Below are 14354 nucleotides of genomic sequence, written 5' to 3' on the forward strand. Positions count from 1 at the left end.
AATAATAGTAGAGAGAATGACTTATTTCAGCATTTCTTTCTTTCTTTCTTCACATTCCCAGTGGGTCAGAAGTTTACATACACTCAATTAACAACAACCTCATGCTAATCGCATTAGCCTACATTAGCTTAACCGTCCCGCAGGGGACCCACCAATCCTGAAGAAGTTTTAATTAAGCTGCCAATTGAGGACTTGTGAGGAGTCGGTTTGTCAAACTAGACACTAATGTACTTGTCCTCTTGCTCAGTTGTGCACCGGGGCCTCCCACTCCTCTTTCTATTCTGGTTAGAGACAGTTTGCGCTGTTCTGTGAAGGGAGCTGTACAAGATCTTCAGTTTCTTGGCAATTTCTCACATCCTTTCTCAGAACAAGAAGAGACTGACGAGTTTCAGAAGAAAGTTCTTTGTTTCTGGCCATTTTGAGCCTGTAATCAAACCCACAAATGCTGATGCTCCAGATACACAACTAGTCTAAAGGCCAGTTTTATTGCTTCTTTAATCAGGACAACAGTTTTCAGCTGTGCTAAAATAATTGCAAAAGGGTTTTCTAATGATCAATTAGTCTTTTAAAATGATCAACATGGATTAGCTAACAACTTCCATTGGAACACAGGAGTGATAGATGCTGATAATGAGCCTCTGTATGCTTATGTAGATATTACATTAAAAATGTGTTTATTTTTTTTATTTTTTAATCACCCGTTTCCAGCTACAATAGTCATTTACAACATTAACAATGTCTACAATGTATTTCTGATGAATTTTATGATATTTTAATGGACAAAAATGTGCTTTTCTTTCAAAAACAGTGACATTTCTAATTGAGCCCAAACTTTTGAAAGGTGGTGTACATGACCAGCATTATTGCCCTCAGTCATTGAACCCTATGACCTTTGTGATTCTAGACCGGGTTATTTACTGTAAAGTCCTTTTTGACAACTGTTGATGTAAGAAGGGCTTTATAAATACAAAACTGATTGATTGATCTATCAACATGACCTGTAGGTTATCCCAACTACAAGGCAGATCTCTTTGACACAAGTCTTCACTAGTCAAGACCTTATACTTAGGTGACAGTATTCATACATGACAGTGTATTTGGATTGGTGTGTAGTGCGTTATTTAATATCAAAAGTGGTGGTGAGCTCAAAGCTACAGTACACGCTGTGAAATAACAGTAACCTCATCCAATGACTTGGTCAGAGAGAGCGAGAGAGAAAAAGAGAGCGAGAGAGAAAAAGAGAGCGAGAGAAACTTAATTTCAACCTCCCCACTAAAGAGCCAGAGAGAGAAATAAAGATAGAAAGTGAGACAGAAATAAAGTGACAGAGAGTAAAGAAATAAAGGGAAGGGGGAACTAAATTTGAATCTGGCTGCCAAAGCTCGGTCTATATTTAAACCTGTTCATATGTTCAGCAGCTCAACAGGCCGTGTTACAGCAACACAAACCACAGACACCGTACAGGAATGACTTTACTCTCACAACGCCTGTCTACCTCGCATAAAAGTATACCCAGATCAGTGAAGAAACTCTATGGTTTTGTACCAAATGGCACCCTATTCTATTTATAGTGCATTACTTCAGCAAAACCCTTTTTTTCTATATAGAGCACTGGTCAAAGGTTGTGCACTATATAGGCAATTTATTTAAGACGCAGCCCATAAATTGTCTTGTAAAACTTCAGTGTTGTAACAGAAGAGCGTGTTCAAAATAAGTGTTCGATTATATAAGTAAACCATTGTGAGAAATAACAAAATCAACCATCTAGCAAAAAATGTTTAAATAAAGACTAGAAGCAAGTCTGAGTGATTGTGAAAACGTAGCCAGGCTGACATTTTGTAACTGCCACCCGCTTCCTGTTGCCGAGGGTAACGCTCCTCCAAAGAAGCCTTGTGTTGCTTTCGCTCCTTCCCTTGATGTTTTTAAAAGTGGGTGCGAGTGCGTGTGTAATGGGACTGTTTTCATGCTCCCTGTGTGTGTGTGTGTGTGTGTGTGTGTGTGTGTGTGTGTGTGTGTGTGTGTGTGTGTGTGTGTGTGTGTGTGTGTTTAGGCACAAGTGTGTGATCGTGTATATTCAAATATGAACGTGATTGATCATGTGTGTGCATGCATGAATGTGTATATACCTTGTGTGTGTGCGTACGCCTCTCATGTAAGTGTGTGCTTATGCCTCTGTGTTGGGTTATCGCTGTATCGGGACTGGCAAAGAGGGGAAGATAGCTGCTGGCTATCAGATGTCAGACAATACAGCAAGGCCTGCACACTGCAGAGCAGGGCAGAGGGCCATGCTAGCAAGTTTTCTGTGGTAAATATTGTGGTAAATGTGTTTGTTTGTTGGTATGGCATGTGTGTGAGTCTTTATAGTACTGTGGTAAACATATGTATCCTGTTGCCACATGTTGTCTGTTGACTTTCTTGCCCAGGAACAATTGCCTGTTAGGGAATAAATCAAGTGTATTGAGTTGAATGGAATGGACGTACCTGAGTTTGGCTTAGCTTGATGCTCTGGATGTGGGGGAATATGAGGACACTGTCCTTCTTATTGACCCCCTTTAAAGAGCCACGGTGGACGCCCAAACCAAAAACCTGAAAAAAGTGAAAGGACATCACTGTTAAAGGGACAGTAAATATAAATGACAAAAATTACTTATTTTACCTTGTTTAATGTGTCAGAAGAGTGTGCAATCCAAAAGTGGAGTTTCGTTTACTTGGCCATTGTAAAGGGACTGATTAGACCACAGAATATTAAATCAAAGGGAGTGAATGAATCCAAGGTAGCATGCTAATGTTGCTTATGCTAATAGTGGCCATGACATATACAACACTGGAGAGTGGATCATGGTAATATCACAATCCCCATAGTTTATTTAATGGAAACTTAAGTTATTTAATGATTGGGTGTACTAAATTGTGCCTTTTCACTGATAAACAGAATATATTCAGGCCTAGGCACCCTTATCTCCCTACCAAGAACCATGAACTAATGCTTATTTAACTATTAATAGGGCTTTGGGCTTTTATGTCACTCTTAACATCCATCTGCTTTGATGCGTCTTTAAAAGGTCAGGGGGTCAAAGGTGCCAAATATCACATCACAGCCATTACTTCCTGTGTTTCAAAACGGTTGCAAAACTAACTTCAACATGCCGACAGGAACACAATGTTCTTTTTGAGTCTATATTAAAAACAGATCCCTGGTTGTGGGTCAGGGCATACGTCCCAAATGGAACCCTAGTCTATAGTGCAGGATTCTTTTTTTTTTACAATTTTTAAAAAACGTTTACCCGCTTAACCCGAAAGCCAGCCGCACCAATGTGTTGGAGGAAACACTGTACACCTGGCGACCGTGTCAGCGTGCACTGCGCCTAGCCCGCCACCGTGTCAGCGTGCACTGCGCCTAGCCTGCCACAGAAGTCGCTAGAGCGCGATGGGACAAGAACATCCCTGTCGGCCAAACCCTCCCCTAACCCGGACGACGCTGGGCCAATTGTGCACCGCTCCATGGGTCTCCCAGTCACAGCCAGCTGCGACAGAGCCTGGACTCGAACCAGGATCTCTAGTGGCACAGCTAGCACTGCGATGCAGTGCCTTAGACCACTGCGTCACTTGGCAGGCATAGTGCACTACTTTTGTCCACAGCCATACGGGCACTGGTGAAAAGTAGTGCAGTAAATAAGGAGCCGTTTGCGACATAGACTGGAGAGGATTAGTATCATATGCTCGTATCACTACTGACCTGGTAAGAGAGCACCCCGTGGGCCGATGTGTTTATAAATAATGAGTTTTCTACGTTTCCCTCCTCTGTAGGGAGGAAGACTAGTTTAAAGGAGGCCTTCCCTCTGGGTGGGATTACCTGAAAGCAGAGAGGACACGGGGTCAAGGTTCACTGAAAGGCAATGACTACGTTACAATGTCCATACTAGCATGGGTTCATACATGACTTCACACTCAGTAGTATGCTGGTGAGGCACACAACTTCCACCACTTATATGGGAATCATGCTGAGAATGATTTGTGTGTTAATTTCAGCCTGGAATCGGTAGGAGAATATGTGATATGCAAGGATGTAACACGCACTGTTGTCAGAGTGTGATGCAACGTTGTTGTGCTTGATTTATTTTCTAAGCAGAGCAGGGAAATGCTGTGGGTTTCAATGGCAGTTTGAGAGTTTAAATAGCTGTACTGGTGGCCCAAGGGACTGACATGAGAAAGAGGGGGGAGTGGAGAGAGGTAGACAAAGAGAGGAAAAAACAGTGTGTGAAAGAGAGAGGAGAGCGCGCAAGGGAGAGAAACAGAGAAAGAGGAGAGGGAAGCAAAATAGAGATTGTAGCGAGAAGCTGGATGGAGAGGGGTGTGGTTGAGTGAGAGGAGGGGGGAGTGTCCGAGGGAGGGCGCCCACACACACTCACCCTTCTGTAGAACGAAGGCATATGAAAATGTCTGCTGGATGTAAACATTGACAGCAGTGTCACTGGGAGTTCCTGGCTGGGGTTGTGTATGTATATGGTTTCAGCTCTTGGCAGCCCCAGTGGCCTACAGAGACAGAGAGAGAGACAGACAGAGAGAGAGAGAGAGAGAGATAGAGATGGAGAGAGATGGACACAACAAGCACCTCTCATTGTTCTCTCCAGGCATAGTAAACATCAAGCTTTACTGAACAAAAATATACATGCAACATGCAACACTTTCAAAGATTTTGCTGCGTTACAGTTCATATAACGAAATAAGTCAATTGAAATGAATTCATTAGGCCCTAATCTATGGATTTCACATTACTGGGAATACATATATCTGTTGGTCACAGATACCTTAAAAAAAAAAATAAGGGGCATGGATTAGAACACTAGTCAGTATCTGGTGTGACCACCATTTGCCTCATGCAGCGCAACATCTCCTTCACATAGAGTTGATCAGACTGTTGATTGTGGCCTGTGCAATGTTGCCCCAATCCTCTTGTGCGAAGTTGCTGGATATTGGCGGGAACTGAAACACGTCGTACACATTAATCCAGAGCATCCCAAACATGCTCAATGGTTGACATGTCTAGTGAGTATGTAGGCCATGGAAGAACTGGGACATTTTTATTTTCCAGGAATTGTGTACAGATTCTTGCGACATGCGGCCGTGCATTAACATGCTGAAACATGAGGGGATGGCGGTGGATGAATGGCACGACAATGGACCTCGTCATGGCATCTCTGTGCATTCAAATTGCTATCGATAAAATGCAATTGTGTTCGTTGTCTGTAGCTTATGCCTGCCCATACCATAACCTCACCGCCACCAACGATGACATCAGCAAACCGCTCGCCCACACAACGCCATACATGTCGTCTGCAGTTGTGATGACAATCGGACAGTACTGCCAAATTCTCTAAAACGACGTTGGTAGAGAAATTAACATTCAATTATCTGGCAACAGCTCTAGCGGACATTCCTGCAGTCAGCATACCACTGGAAGCTCCCTCAAAACTTGAGACATCTGTGGCATTGTGTTGTGTGACCACGCTGCACATTTTAGAGTGGCCTTTTATTGTCCACAGCACAAGGTGCACCTATGTAATGATCATGCTGTTTAATCATTGTAAAATACTTTATCGCAATTGAACATTGATAAAGTAATATTTCTAAACTACTATGAAACTAACTTTTGTTTAAGTACAATTTCGACATTGTTACCTCGTTTGCAGTTTTACCATGATTACATTCTAGTTACCACTGTAGTTATAGAGTAACCTCAGGGAATAAGATTGCGACTCAATGCAAAGTGTTTCTGGTTGTGTCAACACTGACATAGCATCAACACTTGACCATGAGCTAGAAATGTCCCTTTAATAGTGACGTTTCCTCTAGGGACAGATCTAGGATCCGCTTCCCCTCCCCTCCCCCAATCCTAACCTTAACCATTAGCACGGGGAAACGCAAAACTGACTCAAGATCAGTGTCTAGGGGCAACTTCACCCTACACCATTTTATTGACTACAAGTTAGCACTTCCTGGAAACGAGGAAGTCACTTTTGCTCCTCTGACACTTCTCCGGGGCCGACATCAAAGGAGAAACCATGACATAGTTCAGATCAACCATAAAAACGAAGCGAGCGCAGCCTGCTATTAAAAGGTCTATGGTGACCTTTGGAGCTATGCTTAGCGCTCTCCATTTAGCCTTTTAATATTTTGATGTGTTTGTAATAAAAAGGGGGCCCAGCAACAAAGGCAGGAGTCACCACAGTTCTGTAAAATGTCCCTCTTAAAGGAGAGGTTTGCAGATAAAGTTAATAGCTGCAGGTGCCAGCTTTCCTCATGCTAGTGTCATCATTAACCATATGCAAGGAATATATAAATACACCTGATAGTAACTTTTAGAGCTACTGTACAATGTGAAGTCATTGGATAGGTCAAACTCCATTTCCTAACGTGATTAAGTAACAGACAGATGCGTTTTAACCTTGCCTATTTTATAATCTAGATGTTTCCTCAATTCAATGCTAATGGCAAAAGACAGCAGAAATTCCATCCTCTTTATGCAAAGCTACTGCCTGTCCTAGCCACTCGTATCACATGACTGGGGACCTGCATTGTAGTGGGGACAGGGGGTTTGTTGTGTGTTTAAACAACGGGATGACAGTAAATACTGCGAAAGTAGTGCACTACACATAGGGAATAGAGTGCCCATATGGCTCTGGTCAAAGTAGTGCATTATATTGGGAATAGGGTGCCACTGGGCTCTGGTCAAAAGTAGTGCACTATATAGGAAAGAGGGTGACATTTGGGACACATCTTCGGTCAATAAAGGTCTGTTTGGGCATGCCTGGTTCCCTCTGTGCTGCCTGGCAAACGGAGAAAGGAGGGTGTGCTAATGTTGCATATCAACACTGTATATTGCCATTGCTGAAATTACTGGGCTGTTGGGTTAGCCTAGTTAGCGAGTGGCTAGCAAGGCTAGAGGTTGAGATTAACACCTTGTGCTGGTTTGCTTGTGTTATGGCTGCTTTGCTTGATGCCACTGTAGCAAAACAAGGGTGTGGGATTTTATTGTTTAAACACTTGAGTCATATAGCAACCATCGTCCATAGCAATAAGGTATGGACGAGGATACATCCTAGGTCGGACCTAGTGTTTACTAGTTTGTTAAAGGTTGGGAATGGGGTATTTCTCAGATTTAGAAACAGAACTAATTAACAAATACATATCTTGGATACTTGGACCAATAGATAAACAAAATGAAAATGGGAAATAAACAGACCTTGGACGGAAAAAAATGTGAATTTGGCTCAAAAGAATGAATAAATATGTCATAGGATACATTTTTTCAGCTGCAAATAGTAGCAGTGAGAACAGCCGTCCAAGCACAACAAAGAGTCTCGCTATTCTGGTGATTGTTTTGGGAGTGGGGAGACAAACAGCAGAGTCCTAAACGTTTCCCCTTGGGTCTGACCCTCTCCCTTATTCAGTCTCGCGCTTATGGGAAGAGAGCTGAGCTGCTCATGACCTTATTTGGTCGTCATCTGTCTGTTCCTTTGGCTTCCTCTGCGTTTAAAAAGCCCCTCTGCTTTATACAGAGAGCTTCTCCACTTCTACTGCTTTTTATCATCACTTTCTATGCATGTGCTTCTTCTTGGGGGCTTCCGGTGACATAATCCAGACAAGGTTAGGTAAAGGTTACAGATATTTTGTTGATTTTGGCATACGACGCTATTCTAAATGCCTTTTCCACATTACTCTTATAACTGTCGGATTGTGATTTGGAGTCGGTGTCTTTTGCACCCATGTGTACGTCTAAAATGAGGTGGTTGGTTATAGTAGCTCCAAACACAGGATTTATCAATGTCTTGACATTGGCTTATGTTTATGAATCCTTATTATGAATCCTTTTCTATGAAACCAGGAAGTGAGAGAAATAAACTCACTGTGTCCCAAACTCCAGTGATGGCGGCTGGAAGCGCAGCGGCCTTCCATTCTCCGGCACGTAGAATGAGGAGCTGGCGAAAGAAAGACAAAAAGAAGAACACATTTATGTACACGTACACCTATCAACTCAGTGGAGTTACAACGGGACCTTATCATATGAAACAAGTGAGCGCTCGGGCGACTTAGCAAAACGCTGACTCTCCTATCTAACAACGCAGCCAGAGTGGTGGCCAAATCTCAAGTCCTCTGAGACACTTGATCATCCTACTCATAAAAAAATAATAATACATAAAAATATAACAAAAGGCAGAGGGGTGTCAGAGATGATGAATTAGGGGGATTTAAATGGAAGTCTCCCGCTTGCCAAATCCATTTCACACCCCATTGGGGGGGGGAGACTCGAGTTGAAACATGACAAAGAGAGTTCTTTATTAAAAGAGCTGCTTTACAGTGTCTTTGGGAAACTCAAGCCGCATGTGTTGGGAGTTGGACTAAAACCTGCTTTCATCAACACCAATGTGGGTCCTTCTATTTGTGATTGGAATTCTACTCATTTCAATAAGGAAGGTATAACCAGGTTTCTGTATGTTTATTAGACACCAAACAGAAGAAAAATGGGAGAGACTGCCTGGACTTGTCTAATGAGAAATTAACCATTTTTTTCCGTTACAAAATGTTTTAGAAAGTTTTTCGTTGCCGTAACGAACAACCCCCTGCATTGCACTGCAAGCGAGCGTCTATGCACGCAGCAAAACAACGCAGCCAATCGCCAGTGACACGGTTACAACAGAAAGTGGTGGTTTCTAATTCTGAGCTTCAGTAAGAATAGCTCTAGGACATCAGACGTCACACACATCTACTTCAGTTTCATATTAGAAACTCTAAACTATCAGAGGTGTGAATCCAATGTTGTCAAGGAGACTTCAATGTTGTACAATTGGCGCAGGTACAGTATATTCGTTATGCATCTTATTTATCAAACGTGTACATCATACAGATACATAGCCTTTGAGCGGAAAATCGTTCAGACAGCGCGAGAGCTGCGGCTACAGCATCTCAAACAGCAAACGCATACATTGGCAACGGAAGGCAGGCTTCATCACTGTCACACCACTTTGCAATGAGCTGGAGGCAGTATGCATATACTTAATTGTTTGAAATCTGAACGTATTAATACATATTATGGAGGCATGTCTTACCTCGCTTCAAAGCAGCCTAGCCAAAAATCAGTCCATATCCGTGGAAGCAATTATTTCATATAAACTTTATTTCACTGTCCAGTAGCCATAATCCTAGTCATATTAGCAACCCGTGCTAGTTGTTGCATATTAGATCTCCCCTCTTAAAAAATGTCTAAAGGATACTTTCATCTCGGTCACATGAAACCACTTGCATGTGTGGTGCCCTTTTGACAACGGGGTTATCCCGCTAATTGCATTATGGAGATAACATTCGCGAATAGCCTGCTGCCCTGTGTGCATTGCTGCGCTTATAATGTGTAGAAATAATAGGTGATCAACATTTTAAGCTAAACGTTGTGATCTGTTGCATCACACATTGTTATGCAGCCTACTAGGCCTACTGGTTGTATGAACTAGGGATCTATCATCCCACAACTGTCCCAGAGTCTGTTTGATATAGGGTATTTCTTTCTAGACAAGGTGACCAATAGAATAGGTAAACCTTTCTACTATGGGGGATAGTAGATTGACAGGCCAGTGATTTTGCTGTTGGTTACTTGTCTTCGCTGAGGAAATGTAAATGTGGACAGTTATTCTAAACATCTTCAAAGTGCACGTCAGAATTCAGTAAGAAGGAGTTGCATCCTCGACTTGAATGTTCTGTTAACATTAATGACCATAATCGAAATGTGATTTCTGTCATTCTGAGCACCATGGGTGGACGACCTAATCAGGTTACACATCCAATGCATATGGGTCCGATAATTTATCAAATGTCCGGTAAATGAAAATCCCCCAAATGGAAACCCTGGCTGGGTTCTAGTGTTGATAAACATGTTTATTTGACACGTTGATTGTTGGAATGGATGGAGATGCCCATAAACTAGCTCAGTGTTTCCCAATCCTAGTCCTGGGGACCCAAATTGATGGGGGGGATAAAATAAATCGATAGTTACATATCGGGATATCATTTTTTTTTACCATATATCGTATCAACAATATCGCAATATTATTTTTTGGCTAGTTTGTGGTCCCTGCACAAAAACACCATTATTTTTTCATCATAACTTGTTCTCTATCTTTTTAACCTTTTCAAACACGAGTTGTTTTATGCAGGTGATGCACTCACTGTTCCAAAATGTGATTGTTATGCAACAGGACTGTTAAAACGAGCTGCCTGCGAATTATCTATAGGCTGTTTCAACTTGTCAATTTCCAATTATTTTCTAACAACAGTTTGAATTGAAGTGTGTTCCGCCTCCTCATTAATTCACATAGAAGTAGCCCATTTCAGTGTTGAGGACAATTTATGTTTGATGCTTAACTGAGCTGGACAAACTTCCCTCTTTGAGAAGAGCCCTTCCCCATTTTTTCTGCACATGAAGTATGCAGACATTTGCAGTCGTGCACAAACTGGCACATTTTCTGACTGGCGCTCACATTGTTGCATTGTTGTTTTCCTTACAAATAATAACTTTGGACATGTTGCTATCAAAGTAATTGCCTTATTTTCTGTGTATCGTGTTGTTTCTACTGTAGCATACAGCATACAGTATGTATGTATGTATGTATGTATGTATGTATAGAGCATAATGTATTCACAGTTTTATTCACGTTTTCAAGTACTGGTGACAAATAATGCATTCTGATTATTGCATAGATTGTAATGGACACCTAGGATGTGTGTAAAATACTTTCTTGGCATTTTGTTGTACTGATTATGAGCTACTGCTAAGCTATTTTCCAGCCATGTGTGGCGCAATGTTTGTACACATTACAATGCATTCTGGGTGTCACGTAAACGTCTGTCAGACCAAAGATGTTATAATGAGGTGAAGGAATGGTTCACTTATCTTTCGATTAAACTTCCAGAAGTGAATGAAGGGAAGTAGATGACACACCCCCTTGAACATGCATACTGCAAACAGACCAAACTCATCTTGTCTCCTTATCTTTTGTTGACGCGAAAAAAAGAAAAGTGGCAGCTTGCACAAACTACCCATCGTCGGATTACTTTTGATTTCTAGAAAGTGTTTTACTCAATTATTTCGATCAACTTTGAGCTCACCTGTGTTGTGACAATTTATAAATAGTAACTGCTATTAGCTAATTCATATTGTGGTTTCTGTCAGCCGAAAGTTCTCTAAATACGTAAATATTTCCTTAGTTAGCGCTAGGACTAATGGAAACTACATTTTCCGATTTAGATGATTGTGTATGCTGTCACTATTTCTGTGAATGTCTGAATATTGCATCCAAAAATAAAACTGGTCACATTCAGGACATAACTTTGGATGGACTGTGTTTGTGCAAAATGTTTGTGAATAAAAATAAGTGTGGCTAGCTCAAATGCTGACTGTTGCGTCAATCGAAACTGGACATTCTAATCACACTGGTTTGAGCGTACACTGTAGAATGATCACACCCGTTTGCTGGTACGTGTGAAAAGGTTAAATCGGGAGCCAATTTGTTTTCAGCACTTTTATTTCCATGACTGATCAAAACTCGTTTTCTTATGCTCTCTCGTCTCTCTGAAGCAGTGAGCAAGAGAGTTTGGAACATCGAATCGCAATCAAACCAAATTATCAACTTGCAATACATATAGAATCATGAGAAGCATCGCAATACAGGTCTCTGGCAATTCCCAGCCCTACTGGGAAACCAAATGGGTGCACACACCTGATTCCACTTATCACGTCTTGATGAGTTGGTAAGTGGAATCAGGTGGGTTAGTGTGCTGTGTTATTGCCAGGGCTAAAACTAAAATGTGCATTGTGCACCTCGTTGGGTCACCAGGACCAGTATTGAGAAACACTGGGCCCTAGGCTATAAGTAGCGGGCTGGTACATTGACAAGTCCATGTACATCAGCTAGGCTAGACTGCCTAGAGACCACAGCAACATCCACTTGGCTCCGGGATGAAGTTTCACCCCCAGGTACAAATCAAGGATCAGCTTTCCATCCCCCAAGCCTAACCTTAACCATTAGTGGGAAAAATGCTAAACTGACCCAAGATCAGCATTTAGGGGCACCTTCACCCTACTCCATCTTCCTGAGACTGAGTGGGTTACATTGTTTTAAGACGGTCAGGTTTGCACTCTAAAAACAGCTATGTTACACAAATAGCGTTTTAAAAAAGAAACCCACACACAGCCTACAACATATTGTAATGGGAACTCAATTAGTACACATGCACACCCCCCCCCCCCCCCATCCCTTACTCTCTCACCAAAAATCAACTTGTGCTTTCTATCTGAATGACACACTATTTGACGGCAAGTACGAGGTCATTTCTGCCACCCTGCTGCGACCAGTGCGTTGCTTGCGGTGGCCATGTGTGTGTGTGATGTCCCATTCCAATGAGCACTGTGACGGAGGTCCGCACTGCAGGGAGCCGGCAGCTGCAGTGTGTGAGGAGGAGAACCTGATCTGGCCCTGTTGACAGAGGGCTGACAGCTGTTCAGTGAGTTGACGGCAGAGACGGAACACTGCTTCTGAAGACCCTAACTAGCTTTAACAATATAGTGGCAAAAAAAAGTGTGAAACCTTTGAATATATTTCTGCATAAATTGGTCATAAAATGTGATCTGATCTTCATCTAGGTCACAACAATAGACAAACAATCTGCTTAAACTGATAACACACAAACAATTATACGTTTTCATGTCTTTATTGAACCCACTGTGTAAACATTCACAGTGCAGGGTGGGAAAACTATGTGAACCCTTGAATTTATTAACTGGTTGACCCTCCTTTGGCAGCAATGACCTCAACCAAACGTTTTCTGTAGTTGCGTATCAGACCTGCACAATGGTCAGGAGGAATTTTGGACCATTCCTATTTACAAAACTGTTTCAGTTCAGTAAAATTCTTGGGAGGTCTGGTGTGAACCGCTCTCGAGGTCATGCCACAGCATCTCAATCGGGTTGAGGTCAGGACTGTGACTGGGCCACTCCAGAAGATGTATTTTCTTCTGTTGAAGCCATTCTGTTGTTGATTTACTTCCGTGTTGTGGGTCGTTGTCCTGTTGCATCACCCAACTTCTGTTGAGCTTCAATGTGCACTTTTGCAAACTTCAGACACGCAGTAGTGGCTTCTTCCGTGGTGTCCTCCCATGAACCCCATTATTGTTTAGTGTTTTACGTATTGTAGACTCGTCAACAGAGATGTTAGCATGTTCCAGAAATTTCTGTAAGTCTTTAGCTGACACTCTAGGATTCTTCTTAACCTCATTGAGCATTCTGCTCTGTGCTCTTGCAGTCAACTTTGCAGGACACCCACTCCTAGGGAGAGTAGCAACAGTGCTGAAATTTCTCAATTTATTGACAATTTGTCTTACCCTGGACTGATGAATATCAAGGCTTTTAGAGATACTTTTGTAACCCTTTCCAGCTTTATGCAAGTCAACAATTCTTAATCTTGGGTCTTCTGAGATCTCTTTTGTTCAAGGCATGGTTCACATCAGGCAATGGTTCTTGTGAATAGCAAACTCATTTTGAGTGTTTTTTGTAGGGCAAGGCAGCTCTAACGAACATCTCCAATCTCGTCTCATTGATTGGACTCCAAGTTAGCTGACTCCAATTAGCTTTTGGAGTAGTCATTAGCCTAGGGGTTCACAAACTTTTCCCAACCTACACTGAATGTTTAAATGATGTATTCAAGAGAAATTAAATAATTTGTGTGTTATTAGTTTAAGCACACTATGTTTGTCTATTGTTGCCGTAATTAATTTGCCAGAATTGTACATAATTATGACATAACATTGAAGGTTGTGCAATGTAACAGCAATATTTAGACTTAGAGATGCCACCCGTTAGATAAAATACGGAACGGTTCCATATTTCACTGAAATAAACGTTTCGTTTTCGAAATGACAGTTTCCGGATTCGACCATATTAATGACCATAGGCTCGTATTTCTGTGTGTTATTAAGTCTATGATTTTATATTTGATAGAGCAGTCTGACTGAGCGATGGTACGCAGCAGCAGGATCGTAAGCATTCATTCAAACAGCACCTTCATGCATTTTGCCAGCAGCTCTTCGCAATTCTTCAAGCATTGCGCTGTTTATGACTTCAAGCCTATCAACCCCCGAGATTAGGCTGGTGTAACCCATGTGAAATGGCTAGCTAGTTAGCGGGTGCGCGCTAATAGCGCTTCAAACGTCACTCGCTCTGAGACTTGGGAGTGGTTGTTCCCCTTGCTCTACATGGGTAATGCTGCTTCGAGGGTGGCTGTTGTCGATGTGTTCCTGGTTCGAGCGAG

At 42.0% G+C, this 14354-nt stretch overlaps 1 protein-coding gene across 5 annotated transcripts in view; it reads right to left on the bottom strand.

Annotated features, from left to right (window-relative positions):
* The window catches only part of LOC106602747 (transmembrane protein 131-like), a 79654-nt gene that overhangs the window by 18290 nt on the left and 47010 nt on the right, over window positions 1-14354 (bottom strand). For all 5 annotated transcript variants that reach the window (XM_014195587.2, XM_014195586.2, XM_014195585.2 and 2 more), the window contains exons 4-7: window positions 7908-7979; window positions 4410-4533; window positions 3737-3853; window positions 2482-2586 (exon numbers count right to left, since the gene is read on the bottom strand). In XM_014195587.2, coding sequence (XP_014051062.2) covers window positions 2482-2586; window positions 3737-3853; window positions 4410-4533; window positions 7908-7979 — 418 coding nt within the window. The remainder of the gene's footprint in view (window positions 1-2481; window positions 2587-3736; window positions 3854-4409; window positions 4534-7907; window positions 7980-14354) is intronic.

This window comes from Salmo salar, chromosome ssa04 (genome assembly GCF_905237065.1).
Source record: "Salmo salar chromosome ssa04, Ssal_v3.1, whole genome shotgun sequence".
Classification (NCBI taxonomy): Eukaryota; Metazoa; Chordata; class Actinopteri; order Salmoniformes; family Salmonidae; genus Salmo; species Salmo salar.